This window comes from Rattus norvegicus, chromosome 1 (assembly GCF_021556685.1).
Source record: "Rattus norvegicus strain SHRSP/BbbUtx chromosome 1, alternate assembly SHRSP_T2T, whole genome shotgun sequence".
Lineage (NCBI taxonomy): Eukaryota > Metazoa > Chordata > Mammalia > Rodentia > Muridae > Rattus > Rattus norvegicus.
The window spans coordinates 187047910-187063334 of NC_141534.1; the positions used below are offsets into that span (position 1 = coordinate 187047910).

Below are 15425 nucleotides of genomic sequence, written 5' to 3' on the forward strand. Positions count from 1 at the left end.
AAATCGTTCCTGATGATAGTCTGCTTTCCTCATAGATTGGGAGTTGGGGTGTCTCTGACTCTGTTGCCTGCTGCTGGGACCCTTCTCCTCTACAGGGCTGCCTCACTTAGATCTGATGAGGTGTGTGCCTGGGCCTCCTGCACCTTGGTAGGCTGTGCTCTGTGGGTGTCACCGGGAGGCCTGCACTTTTCAGATGTGAGAAAGAGAAGCAGTGGCCCTGGAGAAGAGGGGAGCCTGGGGGAAGGTGGGGCATTACTGGGAGGGAAAACTACAATTAGGATGTATTGAAAACAGAAAAGAAGAAAAAGAAAAAAAAAAAGAAGCACTAAGGGTTACTTTGAAACCAAAATATCAGGAAGAGAGAGAAAACTGGGGATAATGAGGATAATGTGTAGAAAACAAAGCTATTTTGACAAAGAAAAAGCATATAAAACAACAACAACAGCAACAGCAACAACAAACCAAATTTCACCCACGACTGTCAATAACAAAGCCTCAGTACATCCTGCTTTAGGAAGGCGCCTAGAACGCCACTTCGCTACTCCAGAGTGGACGCCAGCCAGTGAAATAAGGGAAAGCAAAGCAAAGCAAAACAGCATAAAGATCGGAAAGATGGACTAAAGCTCACTCTTTACACACACTGTGACTATTTACAGAGTAAATTCCCAGAAGTCAAATTTTTAAAAGACCAATTTTCTAAAGGGGACCAATCAATTCTTTGCCTGCCTGCTTGATTGCTTGCTTGCTTGTGTGGCAGGGTCTGTCTGTGAAAGCGATTACTGTCCTAGAACTCACTATTTAGACCAGGCTAGCCCCAAACTCACAGAGATCCACCTGCCTCTGCCTCCCAAGCACTTGGATTAAAAGTACGTGCCAACATGCCCAGCTTATTAATTCTAGTATTTAAATTTGAGTTGGATTTTTATCATATACAATTGGATGAGTCATCTATTCACATATTCTATGAAACTTTTATTGAATGGCTAACATTTGCTACTAGTTAATATATACACTGGTGATCCATCAGTAAATGAAACAAAGCTCTTATTTCAAAGTCTGCAATTAGGAATGCAAAAAAAGTTTAAAAAAAAACAGCTAAAAGCAGGGGGGAAATGAAGAGTGCTATGTTAGAAAAGATGGTGAAGAAAATGCCTGGGATAGGATATCTCACCAATGAGGATTTGGCCATGGGAAGAGTTACAGGCCGTAGGAGTTCAAGGATCTCAAGGCTGGAACATGCCTGTGTCTTAGGCAAGCCGCAGAGCTGCTATGGTTTCAGCACAGGAAGGCAGAACAGTGACAGGTGCGTCAGAAAAGACACCATAGCTTGTTACGGTCCTCTGAGACACCGGCAAGCTGAGACACACCTCCACCTCTGAAGGGCTGGGACAACATGTGCTTAGAGTCCGGTTGCTTTTCAGCAAGTCTCTGGACACTTTCCCTCCAACTAAAAGCACACACATTGCCTTCCCAGCCTACTAAAAGCTTGTTGTGTATAGATCATTACTTGTTAAGAAGGTTAATAGGAGAGGCCAGGGTTAAGTAAACATTAATGTTCCTCCCTCCTATGTATCCACCAATCAAGGAAAGGCACTCCAGGCCAATCTGGCTCTCTCTGCAGGTCAAATTCTGTCCACTTTGATCTACTGGCAACACTAAAGCAGAGGTGAGAAATTGGCTTTCTCTCCCATTAAGCAGGTCTACTATCACTCCAGCTGTGGGAAGCAGTATCTTTAGTGAGTATCCTATTTCTTTTCCTGTGTAAGACTTCCTGCAACTGTGCAGGCTTTCTTTATAAACGTTTAGCAAACAAAACCCAGCAAGTCCAGAAAATGCTCTGTGAATGCATGATGGCAGAGCTGTTTCTCTCAGAATCTTTCAGCTGCCATGGGAACAGAGGAGGTGGTGGGAAGAGAGCACCCACAGGGCACTGCAGGCAGAGAGGCTGAGTTTTCACTTTAGGCTTTTGGGTGGGATTTGGGTTTTAATGCTGGGTTCATGATAAAACGTTTTGGGAAGAAAATTAAGTGAGTAGGGGCCAAATGTTTTCTTTGTTCCCTTCTTGTTTGACTGTCCCCTGCTCAATGACAGATGAAAGTTCATCTCCTAAGTATTCAAAAGTACATAGATTACCTCCTAAAAACATCATCTCTCTAGGACAAGGGTCATTCTAAAACAGTATATTGATGGTGGGAGGGTGGGAGTTAAGGTAAGGATTTTTTGTGGATGAGAACCATGGCGTTTTCCTGTGCTTTGAGGCTTTGTATTTGCCAAACTGCTGTTGTTATTTGGGCTACTCGGGGGAAGGGCTTCGTGGAGATGTGGGAAGGTGGAAGATCCCTCTGCCCCGCCATCTCTATGGACCCGAAGTTCATATTTCAGATGAGATTTTAAATTCTTTCAAAAGCATATCCATCCAGACAGCGGTGCCTTTCTTAGAATTTGTCTTAGCAACACTTCGAGGCTTGGTGTAAAGTGGAGATTTACCATTCAGAAGTGATCTTTTCATCCACCTGCGAGGGGTTTTACAAATCTGGGAAGTGGATGCTGGAAGAGGATAAGAGCATTGTAAAGGCAGGGACTGACAGCCTTGTTGGGAAGAAAGAAATATTATGGGTTTGATGAAGGGGTGCTGATATTTCTTTTTTTATTTAAAATGTGCTTAGGATCATTTTAAGTTCCAATTGACTGGTCAATTTTCTGTTCTTTTAAAAATATTGTGAATTTTAAAATGTTCATTTGCGATAAGTTCTTAGTATCCCCATTATTGCATACTTACCCATGCATTTTGATCATGTCACCCTTTATTACCCTCTCCCATCTCCCTCCAGCTCCTGCCAAGCCCCTGCTTCTCCCTGAGAAGCCCCTTCCAGTCTCAATCTGTCCTGTACTGTTCCGTGAGGGTTTTGCATGAGCATGGGTGGGTGGCTATTTACTAGAATGTTTATGAATGAGTTATCAGTGGCTACATCAATGTACTTTTCAAAGGTTCTGAATGGGAGAGTTTTGTATGGGGCTAGGGGAGGAACAACAAACACTGAACTCTGATTCTGCTTGGCATTGGCAAGGTGAAGATACTGTATTTATCCCCCGGGGTAAACACTTGCACAGTTGTTTAATAGTCTATAAACTTGGGGAGATTGGTGGTCTTATGTTAACAGAAATATTCTCAGCATTTGATATAGGCCTGTCTTGGGATGAATGGACACACTGTTCAGTGGGTGTGTGTATGTTTGAGGGTGGTGTGTTTCTCTGGAATGTGGAACCATAAATCAATCCAAAATGCTTAGCACATTGTAGCCACTTGTCAGATCTCAGCAAAACTGGTGCATCCCTAGAGACACTTTCCAAAATAGCCTTGTTTTCTCCTGCTTAGCCTATTTTCCTTTTCACATAACATTGTTTATTCTTTTTACTTCATTTACATGTGCCAGCCATGATAGTAGGCAGGACTGTGTCTCTATCCCCCAATATGCTATCTATATCTGCAACATTTTAAACACTCAAGCAATATTTATTGAATAGATAAATGAATCATAGTAACCTACAAGTAATATGTCTGAACCAGACCAAATTCTTGCCTGAACCAGGAACTATTTCTTCTTCTTCTTCTCTTTCTCTTCCTCCTCCTTCTTTCTCCTCTTCTTCTTCCTCCTTCTCTTCCTCATCCTCCTCCTCTTCTTCTTCTGTAGGTCTTCACTTTCTCATTTCCCCCACCACTTTCTCACTTTTTAATTGGTTACTTTATTTACATTTCAAATGTTATCCCCCTCCCAATTCCTCTCCCTTGAAAACCCCCAATTCTACCCTCCTCCCCCTGCCTCTCTAAGGGTGATAACCTACCCACCCACTCCTGCCCCACCATCCTATCATTCTCCTATGCTGGGGCATTGAGCCTTCCTTCACAGGACCCAGGGCTTCCCCTCCCATTGATGACAGAAAAAGCCATTCTCTGCTATATATGCAGTTGGAGCCATGGATCCCTCCATGTGTACTCTTTGGTTGGTGGTTTAGTCCTTGGGAGCGCTGGGGAGCTTGGTGGTTGATATTGTTTTTCCTCCCATGGGGCTGCAAACCCCTTCTGCTCCTTCGGTTCTGCCCCCAACTTCTCGATTGGGGTTCCTGTGCTCAGTCCAATGTTTGGGTGCCAACATCCACATCTACATTCAAGGTTCTGACAGAGCCTCTCAGGAGACATCCACATCAAGTTCCTGTCTGCAAGCACTTTCTAGCATCAGCAAGTATTTGGGTTTGGTGGCTGCACATGGGAAGGACCCCTAGGTGGGGCAATATACTTGTTAACTATTTTTAAATAACATTTGTATTAGGAGAAATGGCTTCAATTATTCATTTAAATTGCAAAATGATAGGGGCAACTCAAGGGATCATCAATGATTAATGAAATAATATGGCAGCTGTTTAGTACAATTCAATATAGCTATTTTTTTAAGGACTGAATAAAGAGCTCTATGTACTGATATAAAAAGACCTCCAAAACCACATTAGTGAAAACAGATTGGATGTGTTGATAGTGAAAATCTCAGGTTACCTACTGTACACAGCTGGAGGGAAAACAGCTGGTGGTCATATCTGAGAGGCCAGGAAGAACAATGGCTCCTGGGAGCCATTACAACGAAATATAAAAACTTCAAGACAGAAAGGGGCATTTTTAAATGTATATCTAAGGCTTTTGAGCCATTTGAAGACATTGTACCAAACAGTAAAGGTGGGTCTGCTTCTGAGAACGTGTTGTTGGTTACCTCTCCATCAGTCCAACTTTCAGTCTTCTGCACCGGGGCAGAAAGGCAAAGTTGAAAGAAACTCAATCCTAAGTCTGTTAAGAAGATGGAGTGCAGCCAAATAAGCAGCCTTGAGGCCTTAATCCTGGGGAAACAGCCTCAGAGAAATACCTGCTTTAAAGAGCAGGCTGCTTTTTTAGCCTTGAATTTCTGTCATTGCTTTTTCTCCACAACTATTAGGTCAAAGAACATTTTGGGACCTAGAAAAAGCTCTTACCTTGGGAAATTTCCTCCTTATTTTTCTTGTATTTTAAACTTCCTGTTTCGTGTGAGTTCAGTTCTGAGCCCTCAGCCAGACAGATCCTCAGTAGATTCTGCAGCAACAGAATGGTACTACGCCAGCTCTTAACAGTGCCCAGTGCCGGTGACCAGAGCCACACATGACCATCAAGCATTGAAGTACACTCATTGTAATCAAGGAACTGAGTTTTCTTTTGTTTTACTTCCTCACTTTTATTAGTTCTTTGAGAATTTCAAACAATGTGTTTTGATTATTTTTACCACCAGCAGCCACTCCTCACAAATCTATAAGGAAGCAGTGTTTCTTGGACACAGTGGGGCAGGTACACAGGAACTCAGAAACTTACCACATCAGGCACAAGGTCTGAGCAAGCTCAAAAGTCCCAGCAGAGGGAGGAAGGCGGGCACAAAGCTCCAAACCTTAGTTAAGGCATTCTTGGCAATGAACTGACTTTAAACTTGTATTTATATGAATGGAAACTGTCTCATGTGGATAATGCATGTAGTCATATAATTCTTGTTAAGGCAGTAGATACACCTCTTAAGACAACTGTAGGGGCTGGGGATTTAGCTCAGTGGTAGAGCGCTTACCTAGGAAGCGCAAGGCCCTGGGTTCGGTCCCCAGCTCCGAAAAAAAGAACCAAAAAAAAAAAAAAAAAGACAACTGTAACTCTGCAGTTAAAAATTCCCTCTTCCTTTACCAATCCTACAACAGATAGAGGCCTTATATCCAAAATATACAAAGAACTCAAGAAGTTAGACCGCAGGGAAACAAATAACCCTATTAAAAAATGGGGTTCAGAGCTAAACAAAGAATTCACAGCTGAGGAATGCCGAATGGCTGAGAAACACCTAAAGAAATGTTCAACATCTTTAGTCATAAGGGAAATGCAAATCAAAACAACCCTGAGATTTCACCTCACACCAGTGAGAATGGCTAGGATCAAAAACTCAGGTGACAGCAGATGCTGGCGAGGATGTGGAGAAAGAGGAACACTCCTCCATTGTTGGTGGGATTGCAGACTGGTAAAACCATTCTGGAAATCAGTCTGGAGGTTCCTCAGAAAATTGGACATTGAACTGCCTGAGGATCCAGCTATACCTCTCTTGGGCATATACCCAAAAGATGCCTCAACATATAAAAGAGTCACGTGCTCCACTATGTTCATCGCAGCCTTATTTATAATAGCCAGAAAATGGAAAGAACCCAGATGCCCTTCAACAGAGGAATGGATACAGAAAATGTGGTACATCTACACAATGGAATATTACTCAGCTATCAAAAACAACGACTTTATGAAATTCGTAGGCAAATGGTTGGAACTGGAAAATATCATCCTGAGTGAGCTAACCCAATCACAGAAAGACATACATGGTATGCACTCATTGATAAGTGGCTATTAGCCCAAATGCTTGAATTACCCTAGATGCCTAGAACAAATGAAACTCAAGACGGATGATCAAAATGTGAATGCTTCACTCCTTCTTTAAATGAGGAAAAAGAATACCCTTGGCAGGGAAGGGAGAGGCAAAGATTAAAACAGAGACTGAAGGAACACCCATTCAGAGCCTGCCCCACATGTGGCCCATACATATACAGCCATCCAATTAGACAAGATGGATGAAGCAAAGAAGTGCAGACCGACAGGAGCCGGATGTAGATCGCTCCTGAGAGACACAGAATACAGCAAATACAGAGGCGAATGCCAGCAGCAAACCACTGAACTGAGAATAGGTCCCCCGTTGAAGGAATCAGAGAAAGAACTGGAAGAGCTTGAAGGGGCTCGAGACCCCAAAAGTACAACAATGTCAAGCAACCAGAGCTTCCAGGGACTAAGCCACTACCTAAATACTATACATGGACTGACCCTGGACTCTGACCCCATAGGTAGCAATGAATATCCTAGTAAGAGCACCAGTGGAAGGGGAAGCCCTGGGTCCTGCTAAGACTGAACCCCCAGTGAACTAGACTATGGGGGGAGGGCGGCAATGGGGGGATGGTTGGGAGGGGAACACCCATAAGGAAGGGGAGGGGGGAGGGGGATGTTTGCCCGGAAACCGGGAAAGGGAATAACACTTGAAATGTATATAAGAAATACTCAAGTTAATAAAAAAAAAATTCCCTCTTCCGAAAAAGCTGTTTAGTCAGTCAATAAGTATTTACACACACACACACACACACACACACACACACACACACACACACACACAAACTCAAAGAAAGCTGCGTGTCTCTGACGGCCAAGTTTTGGGTTTAAAGGCTAACATTATTTTTCAGTTAGTTTTAACTTCAATTGGATCAGAAAACTGGATCAAAATGCATATACTACAAGGCAAAGGTGGCAGGACTCGTAGGGATAGAAGCCTGAGTGTAACAGACAAGAGGTCTGGGTCCTCACAGAATTTATAGGCTTGCACCACCAGACCACTATAGACCATGACTTATCCAGTCTCCTGCTCACTTTTAACAGCTTTGTGAATTAACAGTGGCTCTCCCATCTTTAAATAGTTGAGGGGAAAAGTGGAACAATACTGTGTAGCACTGAAAAGTGCATGCCAGTCAAGTATCCATGGTCACAGAAAGCGTTTGGAAGAATTTGAGCACATTTTCTTACTTATGTACCACCCACATCTATGGGGGAGTCAGGTATCCCAAGAGAGACAATATGGCCCAGGAAGTCACCATTTACCAACCCTCATTCCATTGAAAAGCAGTAGGCCAGGTGCTATGAGGACAATTTTGCATGGCTGAGCTCAGGTTTCAGTTAAGCACTCCTCTCTGACAGAGGTTCTCTCAGTCTCTGTACTAACAAAAGGTGAAACTGAGAGCCGGCTCACTCTTCAAATACGATTGCAGTGACTAGGTGGCAAATACACCCTACTCCATGATTGTCTGACTCAACAGGCAATGGACTTAGCCAACATCCTAAAGACCATTGTGTCTCACTTGAACACAGAAACTTGTGTGGCGAATCTTGTTAAAAGATTTAAATCCACTAATTCAACTGATCTTGAGTGGGACCTAAAGATTATGCACTTCTGACAAGTGCCCAAGTGGATCAGTGATTCATAGATCCCAGGCTCTGAATGAGTGGATCTCAACTTGGGTTACATTACAACTCTGAGTAAAATGTGAAACATCACATAGGTCCACTCCCCAAGTGCTAACTTAATTGGCCAATGATCCAGGCATTAAAATTTTTATAGAAATCTTTCCAGGTGATGCAATGCATAAATGGGATATCAAGTCACTGCTTTGCTGGAATCCTGCTGGCCCAAAGTAAAGCCATTCAAATGAGAGTCTAAAGACCCAAGTTCAAACCCTCATGCCATAGGGTAAAGTCTGCTGCTTCCTTTGCTTAAGGTTCACTTTCTTTGCAGGTGAAAAACAAGGAGGCTCAAGTGGAAAATCTAGAAGAGCTCAAGATCACTGACTTGTGAGCTTCTCACACAAGGAGGTGGACACCAGGAGCGCCTGGGTTTCAAATGCATCCAGTTCATCAACACGATGCCTAACCACCAAATCCATGTAAGATAAAGCTTGGCTAACATCTGGTATTTTTGTCCTGTTTGAACACTTTATCATTACGGAAATGATTCTACATAGCCAGGCAGCCCTACCACACAGCTAGAATCACTGTTAAAATTATGGTTCAGTGATTGTGAGAGTTAGTTATGTTTTACTGTAGGAAAATCGTGGGAAGCTTAAAGAGCAGAAACTCAGTTACAGTCCTGCAACACTAAAGCTGTATTTTTATAGCCTCAGTCAAGTAACTGCATTTGTGATCAAATTATTTCCCACAGAAGAAAGGAGGAGTAGGTGGCTGGGAGCATCTCCCCTCAGAAGCCCTGTTATTATATCTCCAAGTGTGGACTCGATGGTAGTGTGGGCTCCTATGAGGAGCATGGGAACCACAGCCTATAAACCAGACAGACTCTAACATGGACAGTGCTCTCAGGCCCAGCTGATACTAGCTACTCTCAATTTCTTCATCTGTAGATAGTCTGTGGTGTTTTCATATGACTGTAGGTCAGAAGACTGCAGAGTCACAGAACACTGAGACCTGCATGAGTCAGGAGAATGGGCAGATAGATGTGGATTTGAATCCAAGCCAATGGCTCTGGTTACTTTCTCTATCTGTATACAAAGATAGCAACAGTACCTCCTTTACAGGGTTTCTCTAAGGATTTAATGACAAGAATAGCAAAGCATCAAAGTACAGTGTTTGGCATGTAGGGATACCCAGAAAATGATGTTGAGAGAGTGCTGAACAATTACAATAAAACTTAGCTGCATTGGGGGTCTTACTACTTTGTAAACAAAAGACAAATACATGTCATTTTTACCTGTCTTTTAGCTGGAGTAGTCTGCATGGAAATCTCACATTCCAAAACAATTAATAATATTGATACTAGCTATCTCTTGTCACCATGGCAATGTTACTTCGTGCTAGGTGTTTTCACCGCCTAGCAATCCCTGATCCCAGGAGAATCTTGTATAAAGATTACAGAACAGCGATTCCTCAGAACTTTTCCAACTATGAGTCCATGAAACATGACTTCAAAATAGAGATTCCAGAGTATTTCAATTTTGCAAAAGATGTTTTGGACCAATGGACCAATACAGAAAAGGTATGGAGCAAATGCCACTTAGACTACAGTGTTTCAGCTGCAAGCATTCATGGCCCCCTGGGGTAGTCAGCAGTGGCTACAGAGAGTTTTGCTGCCAGGAGGAAGTGATCAGTGGAAGTCAATAGCTGCGAGTGACATTTGAAGGTAGAAGGGTACTGCTGAAGTCCCATAATGTACAGAACAGTCTCCAAACATGGACTTGTCTGGCCCACAATGCCAGTGGTTCCATCATGGATGCTTGAGAAAGCCTAGGTTATATTAATGCATTCTTTTTGTTTCTTTCCCACTTTTAAATAAAAAAGGAATAAAAAGTGACTCTGAGAGTCAAAGTGTCAAGAAATGAAGTATAGATACATCCATGAGGGAATGATGGGATATAAGAATTCTAACTGTGGGGTGGGGAGGATCATGATAAATGAGAAAGGACCTGGTCCCAACGAACTGACATGGCTCCCAGCATGTAGAAATAGGAACTTCTGAGTGATCTGCACTTACTTCATGTATGTCCTGACCTCTGAGTTTTCTGCAGAGAATGTGTTTCATTGAGTCAGCTGAAATATAATTTAACTATATAACAACCTCAAGTCCATGACTGCTCTGCTTTCCTCAGACTGGAAAAAGACTTTCCAATCCAGCCTTCTGGTGGGTAGATGGAAATGGAAAGGAGGTGAGATGGAGTTTTGAAGAACTTGGGTCTTTATCCAGGAAATTTGCCAACATACTCACAGAAGCCTGTTCCCTGCAAAGAGGAGATAGAGTAATGGTGATTCTGCCCAAGATCCCAGAGTGGTGGCTTGCAAATGTAGCCTGTCTGCGAACAGGTTCGTATGCTTACACTCCTGATCACATGTCAACAAGCCAGGTTTATCCACACACCTAAGTAACCATGAGACATTTATCTGGGCACAGTGTGTTTTGGCAGCATTTAGTAACTCTGCTTGAAGACATGCTCCATGGGTCTTAGGTACATCTTGAAAGGATACAGCTATTTCTCCACCATTCCTTTCATGTCTCTACCATTAGGCTTCCTGACCCTATCATGACAAATGCTTTCTGCAATGTTTGTGCTCATTCCTATCTCCTGACTTTTCTGCATACCATCTTCTATGCGTGGTACTTCTTTCCCTCAAAACTAAGTTCATGTCCAAGTCTTACTCAACTTTCAAGTGTCCAACTTTTTTTTTTTTTTTGCTGTTTGGTTTGTTTTTTAAGATTTAATTATTTATGTGTATGAGTGTTTTTCCTGTATGTGTATCTGTGTTTTATCTGTATGCCTGGTGCCTACAGAGGCCAGAAGAGGGTATCATCACATTCCTGGGGAACTAGAGTTAAAGATGGTTGTGAACTCCTTTGTGGTTACTAGGAATAAAACTTGGGCTTCTGTAAGAGCAGCCAGTGCTCTTTAACCTCTGGGCCATCTCTCCAGCTTCCTCAATCCTCAGTTTAATGTTGCCTTCTCAGACAACCTTACCCTGATATCTCCCCCTAGGTGCTATCTTTCCTAAGCACCTGCTTTAGTTACTGTTCTTTTGCTGAAAGAAACACTATGACTTGTGAGGTTTGAACTGGACCTCTACCGGGATCTCCTGAAAAGAGACTCACAGAGGTGGTGATCAATGCAAAACCAAGAGGAGTTTAATCATTCCAACATATTGGGGTCATCTCACTTCAAGGGAAAGACAACCCCGAGCAGATTTTAACAGGGGATTATATACCTTGCAAACAACTGGGGCAGAATTTGCACCATGGTAACTAGGCAGCATACTATGCACATTTGGTGGAGTGAAATAACCATCAGGTTGACTCAGTGTATCATTCAGGACTTTCCTTTGGGAGTCACAGGTAGCTTTGTGTGATAGTTTGGCTTGCAGCTGTTCCAGGAACTAAACAAGATTTTTTTTCTTCCTGGAAGGGAAGGGCCCTTGTGCTGGGAGGTTTGTGGTAGGAATTTTCCCACTGGCCTTAGATTGACCCCAACTCTGGCTCTTTCAGACTAAGTCAATTTATATATTAAACAAGCATTTAATTCACAGCTTGCTTATAATTCCAGAGGCTCAGTTTATTTTCATTATGGTGGGAAGCAGGCAGGCATGATGCTGGAACAGTAGCTGAGATCTTACATCTGATCCACTAGTAGGAAGCAAAGAACAGGCGTGACTGGACCTGGCATGTTTGAAACCTCAGAGCTCACCCCCAGTGACATACTGCCTCTAATAAGGCCCCAACTCCTTCAACAAAGCCACACCTCCTAATCCTTCCCGAATATTCCACCAACTGAGAACCAAATATTCAAATATGTGGGCCTATAGGGGCATTTTCTGTTGCAGGATATTTGATCACACTGTGAGCCCCGAGACTGTGTTATTTACTGAAAAAAAAAAAACAAACCTGTTTCTAGTTGTGGTGAGGCTCATCCATTATCACACGCCATTAATCCCTCTGGCTGAAATACAGACACACCCTTAGTACACAACTTTAATACCAAACAATTTAGGTAAAGTTAATTTGTGAAGGAAGCACTCATAGATAAAAGTGATGTCTAATTGAGTGGCAGACAAAGAGATGAATTAGAGAAAGATTTGACAGAATAGACCATGTCCAACTCTCTTAAGAAGACAGAGGAAAGAGAGGCAATGTAAGAGTGAGCAGAGCAGAGGGAGAAAGAGAAGGAGGCAATTTTACCAGGGCAGGTCGTAGAGAGAAAACAAGCAAGACACAGGTGAATACTGAATGAGCCAGAGAATGGGAAGGAGCCAGAAAATTAGAACAGATTTCCAGAGTTAGTCTGAGGCCAAACATGGCAAGAGAAGCCAGATTGAGTCAGTCATCTTGGAGAGGGGTTTGAGCCAGAACAGTTGAGTTGAACCAGCCAGAGCTCAGAAAGAACAAGAAAGGGTGAGCTTATTCAGCAGCAAGTCTCAGAGACTGAAAACATTTTGGGCCTAAATTAGCTTGTAGGGAGGCTAGAAGCTTCCAGGACTAAGCCTAGGTTAGCAGGTGGGCAGTAAGCCTCGGGATGATAATTACATAATTACATCACATGAATAAAAGTTACTTTTACAATTTTCATTCAAACTACCACAGCACCCTAAAATCATTTGTGTGTGTGTGTGTGTGTGTGTGTGTGTGTGTGTGTGTGTGTTACTATTTAAACATTTTGGACACAGTATTTGCCTATATATAACCTGCAAATCCCATAAGGCTAGGTATGCTCTTAAAAGGCCATTACTATAGTAGCATATCTCTGTAACTACAGTAATTATAGTAAATGTTCAATAAAATATCTGCTGAATTAATGTTCTGATTGTCCTAATATACCAAAGTATTTAGTGGCACTCTTTCATTAGAGGATAGCTAAACTATTCTATTTCATATAAACATATAGATTATATGCTGAAAAACAGAGCCAATTTTCAGATACCTTTCATATTAATTCAGTAAAGGGAGGCAATTGAATGGCAATTGAATTGCATTGTAACAACCAGGATTCTCTAGAGAAACAAACCTGATAGAATGAATCTCTATTCATATATAAACAGGACTTACAAGAATGGCTTATGAGTCTGACTATGGTCTGACTATGTCAACAATGCCCAGCTTGCATTGGAAAGTCCAAGAAACCAGTAGTTGCCCAGTCCATGAGGCTGGAGGTCTCTGTTCATCTTTAGTATGTGCTGGAATCCAAGAGAAGTAGGCTCTAATGCCAGAGAAGGCTTGCTGGAGAGTGACAGCAAGCAGGCACAAAACAAGCACTTTCTTCTTCCTCATCCTTTGTCTAGGCTGCCACTAGAAGGTATGAGCCAAATTTAAGGTGGTTCCTCCCACTTCAAAAGATCCATATTTAGGGCCAGTCTTTCCATGATTCAGTCAAGAAAACTCCCTCACAGGTGTATTCAGTCACTTGAGTTTTAGTTAATTCCAGATGTGATCAAGTTGTCAGTCAAGAACAGTCATCACATATATCTTAATTAATACATAATTAATTTCTTCCCCCATTTCTTTCCTTCAGCCCCTCCCATATTCTCTCCCTCCAATGCTTCATACACCTCAACTCGAGTTGCTAGCTTCCTTTTCTTTTGTTACTGTTACATATATGATGCACAAACATAGAAATGCAACCTGCTGACTCCCTGTTTGTGTTTGTGAAGGTACAGTTTCAGAGTGACCACTTTGTATTAGATAATAATTTGGGTGCTCATTCCTGGAGGGGCTAATTCTCCGTCTCTCTGCAGTCATTAGTTCCCTACAATTCTTTGTCTAGGAGTGGGAACTCATGAGATTTCTCCTCCTTCCATGTTAGCATGTCTTTAACTCAGGCAAAATATCCATTCATTCTTTGAAAACAGAGCTAATAGCTAAAACATTAAGTTTTATTCTAAACTCATTATATGCATTCACTCATTTAACCCTGGAATAATTCTATATGGGATATATTTTATAATTCTGACTTTATAGAAACAGAATCTGAGGACCACAGAGGTAAAGGATTTATTTGAGGCCCAAGTTTACGGGTGTCTGGCTCTGGGACACCAACATACTATACCTTACTTTGTAATTTATGACAGGCAAGAGTAGAACCACAGAAATGATACATATCTCAGGAAAAAGCAAACAATTCGTGTATTGTAAGAGGCCCTGGACTGGAGTGGTGACATGTCCAGGTCTGGATTCCAGCTGTGTACTCTGAGTCCTGTAGTTTCACTGACATTCGGGAGCTAGAAGGCAAGCCATGGAAAGCTGCTCATGCTAGGCATGTTTGGACAGGGACTAAATGAGTTAAAATACACAAAATAGAATAATATCTGGTGCTCAAGCACACCACCAGTGCTGCATACTAGTTTTCAACCAAAATTCCTCCAAGTTCAGTGTTATGGGTGATCTTCAAATACAAGAGAGTCAGTCAGTCTTAATACTCTCACATTAGGGCAAAGGGTCATAGACTTCAAATACAAGACAGCCAGCATTGATGCTCTCATGTTAGGGCAAAGAGTCACAGACTTGGAGACCCCTTGAAAGGCATTGTCAGGACAATGAAAGACAAACAGATTTCTCCCCTGGTTAATTCATAACTCATTCAGAGACACATAGAATGTGAATATATTAGTTACACTACCCTATCACAATAGAAGTTAACCTTGCTTTTAAACATTATTTTTCTATTCCTTTAGGGACAGTTTTAATTCCAGGAACCACTCAGCTGACCCAGAAAGACATCCTCTACAGGCTACAATCTTCAAAATCAAAGTGCATTATTACTGATGATACTTTGGCCCCAGCAGTAGATATTGTAGCAGCTAAATGTGAAAATCTCCACTCCAAATTAATTGTGTCTCAGCACTCCAGAGAAGGCTGGGGGAACCTCAAGGAGATGATGAAGTGAGTCCACTTAATTTTAGAACAGTGCCCTACAAAGAAAGGCAGTAATGAAAAGACTATCCAACTCAGTGAGCTCAACAAAAAGAAAAGCAGTAAGTAAGGAGAATATTCAGTGATTGTTACAGAACTAACAGATGGCAGTGCAAGCTTCTGGGTAAGAAGGGGTGTGGTTGAGATAAAATAAATAAGTCAACACAAAGCATTCTCTGAGGAAGAGAATGGTGTATAACTGGCTTATTAAGGAGTTCTCTTGTGAAAGATAGAAAGGGTGAAGAATTGGACAGAGGAAGAAATTCTATGTATTCCCTATGTATTCTATGTATGAAGCTCTGGGCTAACACACTGGGAATTCTGGCCTTTGGATGGATCCTCAGGGCT

At 42.1% G+C, this 15425-nt stretch overlaps 2 protein-coding genes and 1 long non-coding RNA gene across 21 annotated transcripts in view; 1 reads left to right on the top strand and 2 right to left on the bottom strand.

Moving 5' to 3' along the window:
• Positions 1–1488, bottom strand: part of LOC102551569 (uncharacterized) — a 14408-nt gene extending 12920 nt beyond the window's left edge. Inside the window, 1 exon segment of the long non-coding RNA NR_190567.1 lies at positions 1172–1488. This is a non-coding gene — a long non-coding RNA (uncharacterized LOC102551569).
• Acsm3 (acyl-CoA synthetase medium-chain family member 3) overlaps positions 1431–15425 on the top strand; it is a 26940-nt gene continuing 12945 nt past the window's right edge. Inside the window, exons 1-5 of one of the 3 annotated variants that reach the window (XM_087619917.1) lie at positions 1431–1666; positions 8421–8568; positions 9398–9671; positions 10282–10492; positions 14840–15047. In XM_087619917.1, the coding sequence (XP_087476043.1) occupies positions 9471–9671; positions 10282–10492; positions 14840–15047 (620 nt within the window). In that variant the 5' untranslated portion in view covers positions 1431–1666; positions 8421–8568; positions 9398–9470. 3 annotated transcript variants of the gene reach the window in all.
• Positions 9207–15425, bottom strand: part of Eri2 (ERI1 exoribonuclease family member 2) — a 27767-nt gene continuing 21548 nt past the window's right edge. For 9 of the 17 annotated variants that reach the window (XR_015642352.1, XR_015642354.1, XR_015642333.1 and 6 more), the window contains one exon: positions 14137–14386. The gene's annotated coding sequence lies outside the window, so the exon portion shown is untranslated. Of the gene's footprint in view, positions 10411–11285; positions 11802–12059; positions 12115–14136; positions 15077–15425 lie in introns of those variants that run through there. The other 8 variants (XR_015642349.1, XR_015642330.1, XR_015642364.1 and 5 more) reach the window with 4 other exon arrangements.